The sequence below is a fragment of the Pteropus medius genome, unplaced genomic scaffold (genome assembly GCF_902729225.1).
Source record: "Pteropus medius unplaced genomic scaffold, Ma_sr-lr_union100, whole genome shotgun sequence".
Taxonomy (NCBI): Eukaryota; Metazoa; Chordata; class Mammalia; order Chiroptera; family Pteropodidae; genus Pteropus; species Pteropus medius.
Window position 1 is genome coordinate 847,610 of NW_024341754.1, and position 18,448 is coordinate 866,057.

At 38.7% G+C, this 18,448-nt stretch overlaps 1 protein-coding gene across 1 annotated transcript; it reads left to right on the forward strand.

The window, feature by feature from the left end:
* The first annotated feature begins 30 nt into the window (after positions 1–30).
* Positions 31–17,173, forward strand: DAD1 (defender against cell death 1). Its single transcript, XM_039852030.1, has 3 exons — positions 31–329; positions 8,692–8,866; positions 16,934–17,173. The coding sequence occupies exons 1-2, from the start codon at positions 119–121 to the stop codon at positions 8,820–8,822; spliced, it is 342 nt and encodes a 113-aa protein (XP_039707964.1). The 5' UTR covers positions 31–118; the 3' UTR covers positions 8,823–8,866; positions 16,934–17,173.
* Positions 17,174–18,448: the final 1,275 nt, after the last annotated feature.

Consider the following 18,448-nt stretch of genomic DNA (forward strand, 5'->3'; position numbering starts at 1 on the left):
CATCGGGGGAGGGCGTAGCTGGGTTACAGCGGTGCGCATGCGCAAACGCCACATTCGGCGTGTCGTCGGGTAGATTAGGAGTTGGGGGAGTGCAGGCCGGAGCACCCAGTTTATAGTCATGTCGGCTTCAGTAGTGTCGGTCATCTCGCGGTTCTTAGAAGAGTACTTGAGCACCACTCCTCAGCGTCTGAAGTTGCTGGATGCGTACCTCCTGTATATACTGCTGACCGGGGCGCTGCAGTTCGGTTATTGTCTCCTCGTGGGGACCTTCCCCTTCAACTCTTTCCTCTCGGGCTTCATCTCTTGTGTGGGGAGCTTCATCCTAGCGGGTAATGATTCTATAAGTAATCGCAATAATGTGTTACTTTGGTGCGCTGATTTTATTCCCACAGTACTTTTTTTTTTTTTTTTAAATATCAGATCACTTCCTCGCGAAGTTGTGAGAGGAGCTTGCATTGCCTCTTTTTGTGAGTGGGGAAATTGAAGCTCAAAGATTATCATGTTTCAGACACCAAACAGCTCTCTAGGAGCTGGAATTAAATCTATAAAGAAACTACCTTCATGCTACCTCTCAACCTGGTGATCCATTTCACATCATATTGGTCCAGAGAAAACTCCATTCCGACTTTTACTTAGCTTTAACACCCTTTTCAAGTTGGTAGGCTTTTAAAATGGAAAACCCAACTCTGAAACATCTCACTGATCATTGGCCTAATCATTGCTAACTTCCCTTGAAATGTTTCAATGAATAGTGTAAGAAATATAAATATAGGAGCTTTGCTTGTTGAACCATCCTTTAGTTGACTTTGGCATTTAGCTGAAGCTGTTATTTCACTATCCTGAACTAAGTATTTGTTCACTTAGTTCTATTTTAGTTTTATTATTCTTTCTTGATTCTCAGCATTTGTTACTTTGTAGACTGACATGTTTAATGAGAGCTAACTGTCACCATAAATTTTTGCTCCAAATCTGACCTTTCTTGCTCAACAGGAATTCAATGACTGAGTCCAGACTTGGCTCAGGGAGTGTTAGCCAGTCCAGTTTATAGGTGGCCACCATGTGGACCTTGTCAGTCACTGGTATTGCCTGCTCCATGACTTTGAAAACATGCCAGATTCATGTTTTTAAAATTTTTTTCCCCAGCGTGATCATCAGCAGTCAGGCCATCAGTAGTATTTTGAATCTAATAACAAGGTATTATGGTAAAAGCTCTGGGGATACATTAAGTATACGTTCCCTGTCTTCAACGAGTTTACAGTCTAGTTGGGTCACAGATAAAATACAGCATTAAAATGGTCTGTGGACTTCATTTACAGTGGCAACTTCATTACAGCTTAAAGTTATAGATGTGTAGAATACTTTTTCTACACATTCAAATTGCTAGTTCAGACTCACTACAGAGATACTCTACGTTCTCTCTTTCACAGAACTTCAAGTAAGCCTAAGCACTTAATGACTTTTGCAGTAGCCTGATCTGGAGTTGCAGAGTTAGCCTGTCGATTGAATATTTCATTATCTTTGAATTTTGCCTTAGATGACCAAGACCCAGTTCTTTGTGGCAGCATTATGACCTTCAGGAGTTGATATGGTACCATCATCAGATGACCCAGATACACTACCTTTTGCTCTAGATTTCCCCTCCCTTTCCCTCAAATACTGTTCATGACTAAGAATTTTTATTAGCTAGATAGGAAAAGGAATCTTGAGAACCTCTGGTAAATTTTGATGATTTTGTCTTCTGGGTCTGAAAAGAGTAGGAATAGGGCAGAACCTGAAAGCTGATTTAATAAAAGAAGACTTCTCCATGCTAAAATCATCCTAGCTTCATAAAATTCTAGGATTAAAATGACTCTTCAGGGCTATATGGAAATACATGGTTTGCTGAAGAGTGGATGTATACTAGAGTTTTAGATAAAACCAGAAGATTTTTTGAGCAGATAATTTTTTCCATATGCCAAGTCCTGTTTTTGAGGCTATTGTGGCCAAAGGACAATTGGTGAATTCCCTTCCCTCCTTCCCAGTGAGAAGTTGATGGCTTGTCATTGAAGAGAATGCCTAGGGAAAGGGCACTTTAATAGTGGAGTCAATTTGGGGAATCTAGATTTCCAGAGCTGTTAGATAACAGGTAATTGGGTCAGAGAAATGAAAGTCCCTTCAGGAAAAGAAAAAGATTTGTGACAGTTCTTAGTTTTATTTGCATTTCTTTCGACAGCATCAACATTACTGAATCCTATCTGCTCTGGCATTTGTTAGCACAGATCCTCAACTGAAGACTAATGTTAATAGATAATTTGTATTCGAAGTTTACCCTTTGTTCTGATTGTTGGGAAGGGAAAGCCTTGTACCTATTTATGATGCTGGCAGTTTCTAACTTCTCTGTGATGTGTTTCCTGTTGGAAGAGAAGGGAGGAGGCCAGTTTGGCTGAGAGGGAATTGTAAGAGATTATGTTGACTGGTAGTACTGTATGCTAGAGCTTTGAGTGCTAGGGCCAAGGAATTTTGAATTTTATCCTGTAGGTAATAAAGCATCTCATGATTTAAAAAAATCTGAGTAAGGGAGAGACTTAAAATTGGTGTTAGTATGTAGGATGGATTGGAGAGAAAATTCTTAAGCCTGGTTCCTTAATTCTTTATGGCAGTCTCTTTTCTTCCATTTCTTCTGCGTGTGTTTGTTTAGCATATGCTCTTTGGAAATTAATCAGTACATTTTAAACCAATATGGAATGCTACCACACTTTTAAAGAGGCTGATGCTATCTGGGCCCGATGAAAATAGTCCATTTTCTTCTGTTCCATTATGCTTGGGAGACTAACCCATGGTTTAAGAAGGAGTCAGAAATTTTCAAGAAAATTGCGATTGAGAAACATTTTTATTTTTTGTTCAATATAGTAAGCTTTGAAAGGACCTCAGAGGTAGAATACTTTTTTCTTCCAGCTAGATTTCAAATATCCTCAGCAGCTGACTGTTTATTTTGCGGTTAGATATCTCTAGAGAAGGACATCTGTCCCTTTTTCAGAGTAATGTTTGAGTACTGGCAGCCCTTCTAGTTTCCTTTTTTACCTAACTAAAATCCCTCTTTCTGCTCATTTAAAGTGCTATGTAGGAGGGATAAGCGGAAAACATTAAGACTGTCCTTAGAATAAGTCTTTGATCTTGAAATCGTTTTTTAAGTCATTTCACAGCTTTGATTTGTTCTGTTCTCTAATCTAGATGAAGCAATTTTGGATTAAAAAAAATAGTTTGTATCCCCTAGTTTATAAACACAGAAGCAGTTTGATTGAAAGGCAAGGAGGCCTAATCCAGAATGTTTTCTGAGAGCTGTTGGGCTATGTGGACTGGGGTCCAGCATTTCTTTGGGAATTATCCATCAGATTTATGGGCCCTTATATTATCTCCCATAACTGCTGTCTAAGAGATTAGATTGGAAGTTTGCCAACTTTGTGCCAGAGAGTACCGTAAATGTCTTTCATATCTATTGCTACCTCTTCATCCTCAGTGACTTAGGCTCTTTGACCGCTGTAAGCCTCCTTACTGATCTCCCATCCTCTGGTCCCTCTCTCACAGTCCATCTTCCACTGTGTTTGCAGGCTTGATTTAACTTGCCAATATGATTGTGCCACTCCTCACTTAAAATTCGTCTGTGGTTCCCAAAGAAAAATTAATAATTTTTTTCAGGGTATACAGGCTCTTTCACGATGTGGTCCCGTCCATATCTCCAGCTTTATCTCTGGCCTTTGCCCCCCGTACTTTATCCTCCAGCATTATTTACTTGTTATTCCCGGAATATGCTCCGATATCGCAAGCTAGTTTACCTTTGCTTGGCTGCCTGGGAAATTCCTTTACTCCTTAGACATCTCAGCTCTAGCGCTGTTTTCCATTGGAACCTTTCCCTGACTGTCCTATATATTCCCGTTTCACTTTGTGTGTGTGTGTGTATGTGTGTTGTGTGTGTGTGTGAGAGAGATGGCACTTTGATATTGTGCTGTATCTGTTTGCATGTCTGTCTTCCCTTTGGAAGGTGAGTCTCTTGAAGGTAGGGGCTGTCTTTTCTGCTCTGCATCCTCAGTGCTTTAATACTGTATATGTTAAATTGCGAGCATGCTTATAAAAAGTTAAGGAATATTGAGCAATAATGTGCCAGGTTCTCTGCCAAGCATTTAGCTGTGAAGCATAACTGGCCTCTTTTCTCACAGTTTATAGTCTAGTGGGAGATACAGACAAGTAAATATGGATATAGTGCTATGATGGAGAAGTTTTGGTGAGAATAGGAACCACAAATGGGCACTCAACCCTGCCCAGTGGTCATATAATACTTCCCCAATATGTTTGCTTTTATAAAATAATGCTTCAGAACTTCTTTCTTGACTCTCTTTATATTTCCTCTTTTCCTTTATTCTGTTGATCTTGCTTTATTTTTTATTGAAAGAGGCGACAGGAATTCTTCCATCTTCTCACCAAGGAATCATAGCAGCCCACCTGCACTTGAAACCCTGCTGTTTGACTTACTTCCCATGATGGTGGATGATGTGTCCCTTACCTATCAAAGGCCAACTCCTTCACTTGTGCAGAGGATCCAGTCTTCTCTTGCTTACTCAGGACTCAGCTTCTGCAGTCATCTTTCCATTCTGCATCAGTAATTTCTCTCTGTCTCTTTTCATCATACTTTCATCATACAGATGTGCTCTAATATTGTCCAATTAAAAAAATTCATTTGACGCCATAGACTCCTCCAACTACCATTCCATTTCTTCTCCCTTATCACAGAATTCCTCGAAAGAACTTTCCGTTCTTTTTTTTTTTTTTTGCCATTCATTCTTTAACTTGCTCTTGGTGGCGGTCTTTCCCCACCGCTAAGTGAAACCACTCTTGTCATCTTGCCAGATTTAATGGCCATCTACCTCACCTTACCTGAGTGTTTAACATAAAACGTTAAACATAGTTGGCTCCTTCCTTCTGTGTGAAATACTTTTCTTGAAGCTTTTACAACACTACACTTTCCTGGTTGTTTCTTCTCACCTGATTAGTTTTTCCTTCCTGCTGTTTATGCTGAGTGATTCTCTGTCTGAGGGCATGGTTCTTAACCCCTTCTCTTTGTATTTCTTTCCATAGGTGATTTTAAGTAATGTCTGTATGGCTATAACTACCACACTTATATTTTTAGTTTTGATCTGTTCCCCGAATTCCAGATTACTAAATTCACCTAGCCATTTGACATCTTTACTTGATGTCTGATATCAACTCCAGATTGAACCTTCCTGCTTAGCCATCTGCCTCTTCATCTGTGAGTACATGGTCAACATTGGTTGAGTGGTTGAAGCCAAAAATTTAGATTTCCTTGATCCCTTGATTTCTTTTATCTCCCACATCCATTTTTTCATCAGCAAGCCCTGTCTTTTCCAAAATATAGCCTATATCTCTTCACTTCTGTCCATTTTTACCACCATAACCTGAACTCTTCTGCTCCTTTGTGATTTCTCTGCTTTTTTAACTCTGCAGACTATTCTCCACACTGTAGTTCTAGCAACCTTAAACAGTGTAAATCAGATTATTTTATTCATCTGCTCAAAACTCTTAAATGTTGTTCCATTGCACTTAGAAGTATATCCAGGCTCTTTACTGAAGCTTACAAAGCCCACAGGATTTGGCCTTTGTCTCCCTCTTGCCCTTGATCACATCAGTCTGGTCAGTCTGGCCGCTATCCCAAGAACATGTCAAGATTGTTCTCGCTACCTGGAATGCTCTGCCCCTGGATCTTTGCATGGTTGACTCCACTCTTTCAAATTTTGATCTTAAATAGCACCTCCTTAGAGACACCTGTGACTACTAAATGAAAAGTATCTTCCCAGCCACTCTCTTATTACCTTGTTTTATTTTTTTCATAGCACATACCACTACCTCATATTTCTTTATTTGCTTACTTATATATTTCTCTCCATTGGAATATAAATTTCTTAGGATCCAGACTCTTGTCTGTCTTATTCTGTGCCATATTCCTAGCATCTGGGACAATGCATGGCACATAGTAGATGCTTAGTAAATATTTGGCTGAATGAATGAACATTTAAGGAGATAGATTAAATTAGAACGACTTAAATGGAGCAGGCTGCCTCAGGAGATATTAAATTTCCAACTTTGGAAGTACTCAGGGAGAGACTAAAGGATCATTTGTGGAGGAGCTTTTGAACAGGCGTCTTTTGCCTTTTATTTACTCCAATGCATCAGAGGGATATGACATCCCTATCAGATTTGGGAAAGTTTGTGATTTTTTACCTGGGGATGACTTATCAGGTTCTGGAATGGTGAATATACTTTGGAAAGATTCCTGGGTGATTCATGCAGCCTCCCCCAGCATGCCCACCCCTACCACCTGCTGGGCATTTTATGCATCAAATGGAGTGCTGGTCTTTATGACTTCCAGGGTCCTTTGCACCTCTAGGGGATGGTGATTCTTATGTTGTCATTGGAATAACTTGGGTTTCTATGATCATGATAATGGTAACACATCAGTCCATTATCCACCTTCATGGAATTCATGGAAAGCTTCTCTTTTCTTTTGTCCCCCCGTATTTCCCCAAACACTACACTACCCCTGTCCTCCACCCTAATAGCCACTGTTAATAGCTTGGTATCTATTTTTCTGTGTGTGTGTGTGTGTGTGTGTGTGTGTGTGTGTGTGTGTAAAGAGAAATTAAGAATGGAAAAGTTTTTTGGCTTTTTTTCACTTAATGTATCTTGGCCATCTTTACTGTCTACTTATAGTTTATCTCATTTTCTTAAATAATTGCATGGGATTTCAGTATAATATATTTAATCCCCGTGATGACATTTGGACCGTTTTCATTTTTTTTTCCAACTTTACAAACATACTCTTAGAATGTAAGATAAAGTCTTTAGTCAAAAAGTAAAAACATTTTAAATATTAATAAACATTGCCAGTTGCTCTCCCAAATGTGTGAACCAATCTGTACTCCATTCACAGTAGGATTTTAATTGGTTGCTCTCGCTTCAGTCAGTGTTCTTTATATTTTGAAGGGTCTAGGTGCTTGGAAACATCAGTTGTGCTTCCACAATGTTTACATGTTTAAGTATAATGAAAACTCCGTTGCCATGGTAATGGACCCTGGAGACATAGTCTTCCTAGTTTTCTGATCTTTGGGTTAGATCTCAGTTGTTTCCTTTTCTTGGTTAGTGAGGGGATGGATTCTAGCCTGAAGCAAATTTGAGTTTTCTTAAGTAGTATAGTCATTTATCACAGGCATACAGATATTTTGGAAGTATGTTCCTGGAGCTCCCTTTTCATGTCAGATGGTGACTGCAGCTAAGGCATTGGGGTGGAATCTTCAAGGGTATAGAATGTGGCAGTGGAGAGTTCTCTGTCAAAGTTAATAATATAACTTAGGTCTCCTGCCTTTTTTGACATGAGCAACTGCTGGAACTTTGAGATCAAAGATTTTCTGCAATTGTGAGGTCCTCATGGATATTTATAATCTCTGCTATACAATATTATCACATTCTCTTGAAAGTTATTTATCATTTTATAACTTTTTGTCATTTAGCCTAGTCCCTTTGTTATGCCTCAACTACATTCCAATCTAGATATAATTATAAACTTAAATCAGGAGGTAAGGGAGTTCTGAAGATATTTTTTGGAGAGTTCTGAAGATGTATATATATATATATATATATATATATATATATATATGTTTTTTTTTTCCTTGAGTGAGCCTTTAGTTTTTAGCCCAATTCTGAGAGGTTATATTTTTTCCTTTAACAATTAAGAGCATAAAACTTAAGTGTACAACTTGATGAGTTTTTAAATTCACCCATCTAGCCATCACCTAGATTAAGATATAGAACATTACCAGCACCTTAGAGGCCTCTACTTTGTACCTTACCAGTTACCTCTTCTCCTGTGAAAGATAAAAAGCGCTATCCTGACTTGTATTACCGTAGATTGGTTTTGCCTTATTTTAAGCTTTATATACATTGAATCATACAGCATTTATTTTTTTTGTACCTGGCTTGTATTTGTAGAATTCATCCATGTTATGAAGTTCCTTTTTTAATTTTTGTTGTTGTTTTTGGCTGATTCCTCGCCCTCCTCCCCGGTTTTATTAATAATTGATATATATCACTGTATAAGTTTAAGGCATACATCATGATGGTTTGATTTACACATATTGTGAAAAGGTTAGCACAATAGGTTCAGCTAACATCCATCTTCTCATATAGATACAATAAAAGAAAAACATTTTTTTTCTCCTTTTGATTAGAACTCATAGGAATTATTCGCTTAACAACTTTTCTACATGTCATTGTAGAAGTGTTAGCTGTAGTCATCGTGCTGTGCCTTACGTCCCTAGCATTTATTTATTTTGTAACTAGAATTTTGTACCTTTCTACCACCTTCCTCCAATTCCCCTTACCCCCCCTTCACCCCCCTTTATTGCTGTTTAGTGTCCTATTGTATGCATAGGCCATAATTTATCCATTTTACTGTTGATAGACATTTAGATTGTTTCCAGTTTGGGGCTGCCATGGGTATTATTCCTGTACATGCCTTTTGATTCATTTATGCATCATTTCTGTTAGAATGGAACTTTTGGGTCGCAGGGTATGTGTGTGTTGATTAGCATTCATATTTGTTTCATACTTCTAGATAATTATTTTTGTGTTTTGTTTCTTGTACAGTTTGTCTGAGAATACAGATCAACCCACAGAACAAAGCAGATTTCCAAGGCATCTCCCCGGAACGAGCCTTTGCTGATTTTCTCTTTGCCAGCACCATCTTGCACCTCGTTGTCATGAACTTCGTTGGCTGAATCAGTCCCATTTGCTTAATTGAGGAGTGGGAGAAGAGAAGAATGTAAGTGATGATCGTAGCCTTTGTACCATCATGTTGATTTTAGAAATAGAAATTGGTGGGGCTGGTTTTGATCATGGTTGGCAGTGTTCCCATATTGCTCATAAGAGTTTGCAGAATTTTCTGTCTTCAAAGTATGCATTAATATCATCATGCTTCATCAGTGCTGTCACTCTCGGTCATTGCCTTCTTACTGTTCTGCAAATCATTAAGATAACAGAAAATGAGAGTTTGCCTGTAGCTAACACATTAATTTCTGCACCAGTAACTCCATGAAAATAACTCTGAGATCTTGGAAGAGACAAAGTTGTAGGTTTTGCTTTTAGATTTGCTCTGTAATTTTTTCTGGTTTTGTTCTCAGATGACTTTAAATGCTGGGCCACTGTCTCTGTAGTGCCTAGTATAGTGCTTACACTGGATAGACATCTAGTATAATATATGCTGAATGATTGACTGTGGCCATTTATTTGCCTGCCTGCTTTGTTTTTTCTTTTTTCTCTTCTTTCTTTTGTTCGTTTGTTCATTTGTTCATTAACAGTAGAGCTCTTTTTCTAAACAAACTCTTATATAGAATCTCAGTATATAAAGTAGCAGTGAAGCTGGAATCATTTTCATCGACAGAAGTTGAAAAGCCCTCTGTTTTTAGACTCTCTTTCTTATGTGGTATGCCTCCCTCTCAAGGATTTTCTGAAAGCTCTAAGAAGTACATGGTGCTTTCCAAACTATGTCTCAACACTCATTTTATAATTAAGAAAGCAGAGGTTCGGAACACAGGTCTAGTGGCCTTTCCTGACTACATAGCTAAGTGTTTACAGAATAGTGCAGTGGTACTCTTGGTTCAGTGTTCTTCCAGTACCCATGTAGCTTACTGATGAATGAATGCACTGTTTTCTTTGCCTTTTCATTACAAAATTTAGTGTTGCTCTTAGTAGGTGGTAGAGAAAAGAGAAGCTTAGGTAATGTTATCCTATTTGGGGAAGAAGATCCCAGGACTAACTTTTTTCTATCACTAGCATTTTTGTACTGATCAGAAATCCAACACAAGAGTTAGAACAACCATACAAAGTGAATGCCATAATGTGACAATGACTATACTTCAGTTTCTGGCATGAATTAATTAGTTACTTATAATATTAATATAGATCCTTTTCTATATTAGTTAATAGTCCCTCAAAAACTGTTCTGTTAGTTCAGATAAGGTTTCATTTTTGGTGGTGGTAAGTTGACAGATTGTTTATTTCAGTGAAAAAGTTTGGGAACCATCTCTTTCTGCTATTCTAATACAGTTTAACTCTTTGGAGAACTGATGAGGACTTCGAGTTGTCCTTCCTCTTCTTCCCTTTCTATGTGTCACTCAATGCCTTGTTACTGGAAATACAAAGAAAAGTAAACTGTAGCTTCTACCTTCTTGTAGGGGAGAAGGCATGTAAACACAGCAGTTAAAGCGTAGTTTGAGCCACACTAAAGATGTGGACAAAGTACCATGGAAGTCCAGAGAAGGTAGCCACTGTACCATCTGGAGCAGAGACAGCAGATGAAGTGTCTGACCAGTAACTCCTTAGTACAGCTAGAAAGCTGACTCACCGACATTGACCTTAAACCTGCAAACATCATGGATAACTTGGGCTGTCTGGTAGTAACTTTGCTGGAAAGGTCATAAGTCTTCTGATTATCTTATTCTAGATTTCTCAAGTTTTTCTAGATGAGTCACGTGTATGCTTAAGAAAAAGGGACAGCCCAAACATTTGGGCTCAGGGAGCTACCAAATCATGGAGAATTATTTCCTAGGGATGTCATGTTTGGAGGAGGACTCTGCTGCGGAGAGCTTAGTATTTCAAAATTATGACAAAAACAGACAGAAAAAAGCAGGCTCAGCAGAAACTGTGTACTGCAGATTATTATAACAACTTAGGGCCACCTGTTCAGCTGGGAATTATGGGCCTAAGGTACAGCAAAATCTTCTTATCTCATATGGCAGTGTGAAATCATTTTATAGAGAGTATGTTCTCTGGGAGACTGCTCAGGGGTTTTTCATAGAGATCCTTCATTTGACATATACTTTACCGTCCTGCTCTCAGTTTTTAACCTAGCATGTATTTGCCCTTTTTATGTGCTTTTAACTCAGTTCTATGTGCAGTGTGCCACAACACTTTTAAAATAGTTTCCAAGTAAGTTCTCAATGTTTATACCAACTCAGAAGGTAGAACAAAACAGATTGAATATTCTTCATACTTGCCAAGTACATTGAAAGTTGGGTATAAAAAAAAAAATCTAGTGTACCACTCTTGGATGAATTTGGGAGTGACATTTAAAACAGTAGCTACTCTGAAAAAGGAAGATCAAAAGAAAATGGCATTGAGTTAAAAAAAAGTTTATTCCAGGAGAAGTAAGAAAGTTAACATAGTGGGAGCTCACTGTAGGCCAGGCTTTAAGTGCTTCTTGTTCTGTGTCTTATTTTCAAAATTATCTCATGAAGATAGGCTTGCTAATTCTATTTAGAGATGCGAAACAGGTTTAGAGAGACCTGCTGGAAGTCTTGTAACTAGTCTGATAATACAGTCTGACTTAAAATTTTTATTTCTCATTTTTGCATCACCATCCTCCCCCTTATTACTTCCCTTTCTTTGCTTTTATTAAGACAATTTAAAAAATACAGAAAAGTACAGAGAATAATATAACAGACATCCATATTTCCACCACCTAGAATGAATGGATTTTGAACAGATTAAACATTGTAGATTTAGTTGAATCCCTTCGAATTCCTCTCCAGTCTCAGTTCCGTCCCTCTGCTATAAGGCTTGAACTTCTTCATGGCAGTTTTGTTCAGTCAGGACTAATATAAAACATAGATCTGATAAACACAACCTTTTCCAAACTTTAGACTTTGTGGTCTCCTGAAAACATGTCCAAAGGTGGCAGCTTGAGAAGCCCTGTGGTAAAAGCTGCTCAGTTAGTTGGCAGCACTGGTTAAAGATGGCTGTCCCGGTGGGCAAGAGCAGACTCAGTATTTTTTAGATTATCAAGAAAATGAAAATGCAAAAGTGAAAAATGCTTCTAGTAAGCTTCTGAGCTGGGAGAATTCATGCGCACCTAAAATGATGATCAATGCTTGGTGCTTAGGTGACAGTGAATCTTTTGAATGAATGCATGACACAGAAGCTCAGTAGATTTGAATATTTAAAAATTCACATACTTTCTGTAATTATATCCTGTTTTGTTTTTCTATGTTTCGGTGCAGTTCTTTAAAAACAAAATATGTCAGCCTATCTCAAGTGTTCTCAAGAGAAATGAAAAAGAGGGACATAGCTACATTGGATCACGGTTTAGGGAGGAAAGTTCCTGGACTTGGGCCTTGGATCAGAGGGTAAAGTGAAATGGGTGCAAAGGGACAGACTTGAACTTGGAAGTTTGCTTAGCCTGGTGGAGATGGTTTGGCTAATGCTCGTGTTAAAACCTTGTTAGCGTTGCTTTGTTTTTATAATGGAGATTATTCTCCCGGATGTCTTTAAAACTTCATAGTGTTTAATCCTTGCTGGAGCAAGGGGGCTACAAGGCTGGGGAGAACATAACTGACAAGTAGTACTATTTACAAATACGCGATTACTGTTGGCTTTTCAGATTCATCAGTGAAGTATAGTAATCTAGAGAATTATCTCAGAAAGGAATCTAAATATTATTCTTTAGGCTCTACTGCCACCTAGTGGATCATACATTTCGTGTGATGAGAGAATGTACTACAAAGCATAAGAAGAGGTGAGTCTCTGGGAAGAAGCCCCGATATCTTTGTGGTAAAACCTAGTTTTTTTCCCAGTCACAGGAGGGCAGCAGAGGTCCAGGTGGGCTCAGATGCTGCGTGGGGGTTGCTTTACATTCTGGCCCGAAGTGGGCAGTGTCGAGTTAGGCACAAAGGGCATGGAGCCTTCAAGTAGCCCAAGGCTTTTGTTACACAGGGAAGACCAAGGGTTTATTTCCTTTTCGTATATTGTCAGTTCAGGAGCTCCCTTTTGGTTTGTTCTAGACCTGTTTTTGCTCTCAACATGACCTTCCACTGGCAATAATCTTTAATTTTTTTGTTGGGAGTGGCCATTTATTTTTTATTTTATTTTCCCTGAGATTTCACCTATAGTGAATTAGATTCAGCCACCAAATAAGTTCTCAGAAAGGAAACTATTCTAGATTTATAGCACATATTTTGAATTAAGCATAGCATAATCTTTTCTTAACAACCTTTTTCCTCGGAGGGCGAGATTAATTCTTTACCTGTTATTCTTAAAACCTTGAATCTGCTTATTTTGTTTACTAAAAAACACTAATTGATGACTCTAATGGGTGATTGAGCTCTATTGAATTTGGTCCATTTAAAGCTGAGAGAGTGTAGGAAGGGAAGGGTAGGAGAGAGAGGGAGATGGTGGGAGAGAAAGAGGAAAATCACGTAGATTTGTGTTTATGAATTTCATTGTTGCCCTCACTTCCTGCCTTATTTTCTCCATCTGTGCAGCTTGATGATTCCCCCTCCAAGTCATTCCTGCCTCCAGGTTGCATAGGAGCCTATTCAGGGGCTCTCAGGGGTCCACTGTGCATGCCTCTAATGCTGCACTTACCACATCATTATGAAACTATTCATTTACTTTCCTGTCTCTCCCATTGAGGGTAGGGACCTCAGGGCTTAGCACAGGCTAACAGTCACAGTGTGTGTTTGTCGAATGAGCGCATGATGAATAAATCATTTTCAAGTGCAAGAAAATGCTATATAAAATAGTTATATCAATAGTTTAGTGGATGCTAAGGCATGTGGAAAATACTGTGGAAGGAAGAAGCCAAGAGAATTCATTCATACGAGGGACTGTGAGGCGGGGCACGAGCAGGAGCCTGGAAGTTGAAAGGCCTGCATCGTGGGCTTTGTTCTGTCGTGGAGTGCTGGGTAGAATGGACTGACGAGCTTTCCCTCAGCCTTAGTTTCCCTGTCTGCATAGTGAGGGGATTGTCATCAGTCTCTCGTAGCTGTTAAAGTCTCTGATTTGTAGAATTCATGATAGTTCTCATTGTATTTGAGGAGGATTGAGCTGTTTGTGTAGATCCTCAGTTGGGCTTTGCTGTTTTTTTCTTTTTTCTTCAAAAAAATATAGTTTTTAAATCCATATTACCAGATTCTCATTATTCACTCACAGGAGGTGGAAAGTTAATGTGTGACTATAACAATACACAATGTTTATACAAGGCCTTTTACAAAATTAGACATTTGTAAAATGTCTTAGAGTTATCACCAGGCTTGCAGGACTCACATACATTCCACATACACTTTTACACACACTAACCCATGCGATCCTCACAGCCCATCCTATGGTGGAAGTACCCAAATAGTCTTTCTGTTTTACACATGAAGTAACTGTGGTGAAATTTAAGTTGACTTGTCTAGGCCCTGGAGCTAATAAGTGACTGAGGGGGAGCTTAATAACAGACATTTTAACTCCAAAATTTTTTTTTCCTTTTCTATTTTGCTTAAAGACTTTTGGGTGATGAATATATATACACAGCTTGTTAGAAGGTTTTCATTCAAAATATTAAACTTCTCTTTTTTAAGACAGGAAAGGTTGATAAGGTAGGATGAAGTTAGCCTATCTAAAATGTTTCAGCAAAGTTGGTCATCTTTAATATGATCCAGAAGAAATGCAGGAGAACTGACTTTATCCAGAGAGGGTAACCCTGGACCCAGCGTTGTCCATTAGGACTTTTTACAGTGTGGGGATTTTCTAAGTCTGCACTAGCTGGTATGGTAGCTACCAGCCACATGTGGTCGAACATTTGAAATGCGGCTAAGTGACTGAAGAGCTGACGTTTTAATTTCATTTAATTTTAACTAAGTTTAAATAGTCATTTGTGGCTAGTGGCCATGGTGTTGGACAGAACTGCTCTGGACAGATCTGTCAAATTTTCAGGTTAGTTTCCTCATTTATAAAATGAGAGGATTAGATTAGTTGATCTTTAAAGTTCCTTTCGTTTTTAGAAATATACTATCTGTGCCTTCTAAAATTATAGTGATTGAAATTGAGCAATGAACCTAGAATTTCTGCAGAATGGTCTTTGATTTGCATTTTCTCTAATTTCAGTTTTAATTGGGTGACCAAGATTCTGGATGAGATGGATTTGAAGGAAAATCAGTATTCGAGCGTATCTGCTCCGTACTAGTGTCTGAATAGAGATGGTGCTGGAGAGAAATACAGGTTCCAAATAGAAATGACCCTGTCTGGCCTTATCTTTCATATCTATACAGGGAGTAATTATTTTTTAACAGTTCTTTGCATTGTGCCTTGCTTTCTTTTAAGATGATTAGAACAGACTGGTCAAGTGGTGCTGTCTTTTCTGCAGGAGTGAAATAGATTGAAGAAGTCATGCTAACTTATCTCAGTTAAGTGTCTTCCATTTTGCATGTCTCGATAATGGGAAGAAAATTTATTAGTAAGTTTCCTGAAACCTTTATCTTTCGGTTAGCAGGGGATACCGTTCTTCTGAGCTGTTGAGCAGTCCAATTTTATTGAACTAACATTTCAAAGAATCCTAGAACCTTTGCTTTTAGAATACTGTCTGGTGAATATATTTTTGCCTTCAAAGAAGGGAGCAGATCTTTGTAAATAGAATTTTCTGAAAACCACTATCAAAGACTCTTATGAGTCGTTTTGCCTTCTCGATGGACCAGCCCCACTGTCTTAGATCTAAATTTTTTTATATCATAGAATGTCAAAACTTGACTTTTGTACTAAACTAGTATTTCTTTTATAATTCTAAATGTGTCAAGGCTCTTCACTGAAATGGCCCTATGTTCTAGTCCTTTTTCACCTCAACCGTTAGAACCGATGTGTTATATTAATTCATACTCCGTTACTTTAAGAAATTTGACGGAGTGAAAAGATGAGTTTAATAGGTCTGTTTGTTCTTCTTTGGCACTTTTCATTCCATTTTTGCTCGCTCTTAACACATTTCTCACAATTCCACTGATGTAAGAATGTTCAGCAATTATGTAGCATTTCTCTAAATACCATTGTTAGTGAAATAAAAGCACTCTGGCTAGAAGTCTAAGACCTTTCCTTTAAGCTCTGGTGCTGGAACCTCCGGGTCAGAGCCAATACACAAAGTACCCAGCTCTTCTGAAAGGTAGTGTTTCCCAACCTTTTTCAAGTCATGACACACATAGAAGATTACATTATTTTCAAGTCATGACACACATAGAAGATTACATTATTTTCAAGTCATGACACACATAGAAGATTACATTATTCTTATGGCTCACTGCAGGAAAATCGGCTGCTTATGGCTGGAGTCTTTGGAGCCCCTGGGCCCAGGGGTCACTCTCTGACTGCACCCGTGTTGTGGCACAGTTTTCCGGGAGGCACAGGAAAGGAAGCCTGTGTTTGCGAGGCGGGGCGCCATTTCACAGCTCCAGCTCCCAGTCTCGTCTGACTAGCAGCATTGTGGACACTTGGAGTTATTCTCCACTTTCTTGCCAAAAAGAACCTTATCTTTAAATGAAAGCGAAATTATTTCTTCTGTATTTCCTTTGTTAAATCTGAGATTGGGAATTTTTCTAGACTTTCTCTCTTGAATTCTTTCTTCCTCCATCCTCCCCAGAATGGGCATTTAATGCTTTATAAGCTTTCTTTTTATAAGATCCAGAGAAGCTCCTTAGGCTGAATTGCAACCTCCTCACTTCAAAGAGTTTGTGGGCTAGCGGTCAGAGGGAACTCCGTAAAGGCATGCAGCCAATTAATTGTAGAGCTGGAGTTAGAACCCAGGTCTACCAGTTCCTAGTCACCTTTGCCATGGTGCACTGGAGTTCAGATTTGAACTTGAAGTTTTATGGATTCCTCTATAAAATGTTCTGTGAAAAATGTTTGCTTTCTTCTGGTTATAGCCTGGCTTAAATACTGCCCAGCATTTGGGAACTCCACTGCAGTCTTTGTGTTTGTGGGTTTAGAATTTAAACGGAAGGATTTGGGGCCCTGTCTGTAGTATCCTAAGACATTTAAAAAAAAAACCTTGGATATTTCCTCTTACTTTTGTACTTCTTTCTTTTAGGTTTACTTTTTGATTTCCCTTGGAGAAGAGCTCTTAAGATGGCAGCTTGCTGGACACATGGATTTTCTTCAGACTTATACTTACTGCCGGCTCTGATTTGGTGCGCTGGTGGAGCCAGAGAAGTTCCCTCTCTTCTCTATCAGAACGACTTCATAATGAGCATTTATTAACATGACCTCTCCCCTCCATTAAGTGTATCTTTTTTGCCTTCCACATTAAATTCCATGCCACTCCTTTCAATGCCTCTGACTCTGTCTTTTGTTTTTATTCTTTATTGGTGTCAGAATCCGTTTTCTCCTTCTATCCTCTGTGCAGAGCTCTTTAGGAGTTGATACCTTGCAACTCTGAATCTACTTTCATGTTTTGATTAAGTGAATTTGAAGTTAATGACAAAAGACAGTGCTGACAACCCTGGGAGAAGACAGTCCTTTGTCTTTTCCCTGGAGTTGGTAATCCTTTACTAATCCTTCGTTGTTACAGGTGATTCCGCTCTTACGACACAAAGCATTCCTGGAACGGTGTCATGAAGCACTTTGTTATAAATTGAACTGTGTGCTTCCACATTTATGGCTGTTTCGATTATGCTTTCCTGGCGGAAAGTGAAATAAGCATCTCTTAGGCAATGTAAGCACAGTGCAAAGAGTGAGGGTTTTGTATATATGGTTATTTATAGGATATAGTACTCTCCGAATATTTCACAAATATTCTCTCGTTATTCTTGCAGTTATCTCAGGGGTTCCAGTCCTCATTAGTTGAAGAAATTGAAGCTTATATTTGTAACTTGCTTAAGACCAGAGTTGAAGGCACAGCTTGGATAGAATGATAGGTATGCCGGCTGAAGCCCAGGCATGTTTATATGTACCATGCCAGCAGCCCCATTTCCATCTTGGATGCAAAAATAGGAAATGAGCCATGTTGAGAATTCCACTATTTAAATTTAGCTGACTGCTGAGATGATGAATTGTGTTCTAGAGGTTCTCCAACTTGGCTGCACATTAGAATATCTTGGGGAGCTTAAAAACAAAATCTCAATGCCAGGTCACACTGCAGACCAATTAAGACCAATAAGAATCTTTGGGGGTACTTTGCATAGCTATCCAGATGATTCTCATGTGCAGCCAAGGTGGAGAGGCACTGCTCTGGGTTCTTGATATCAAAATGTAGCCCATTGACTAGCAGTATTGACATCTTCTAGGAGCTTATTTGAAAAGGAGACTCAAGCCCCACCCCAGACCTTACTGAAGCATAATCTTTATTTTAACATGGTCCCAAGTAATTCATGCATATGTTAAAGTTTGAGAAGCACTGATCTAGAGCAATGGTTCTCAAATTTGGTATATTTCACAACTACCTGGGAATTTGGTAAAAGCTTGGGCTTCTATGTATTATTAGCTCTTTATGTAACTCTGATATACAGCTAAATTTGAGCTCTAGATCAGGAGTTGGTGGATTTTTTCTTAAATGAATGTGCATGACTATGTTCCAACAGAACTCTACAAAAACAGGCTGTTGGTC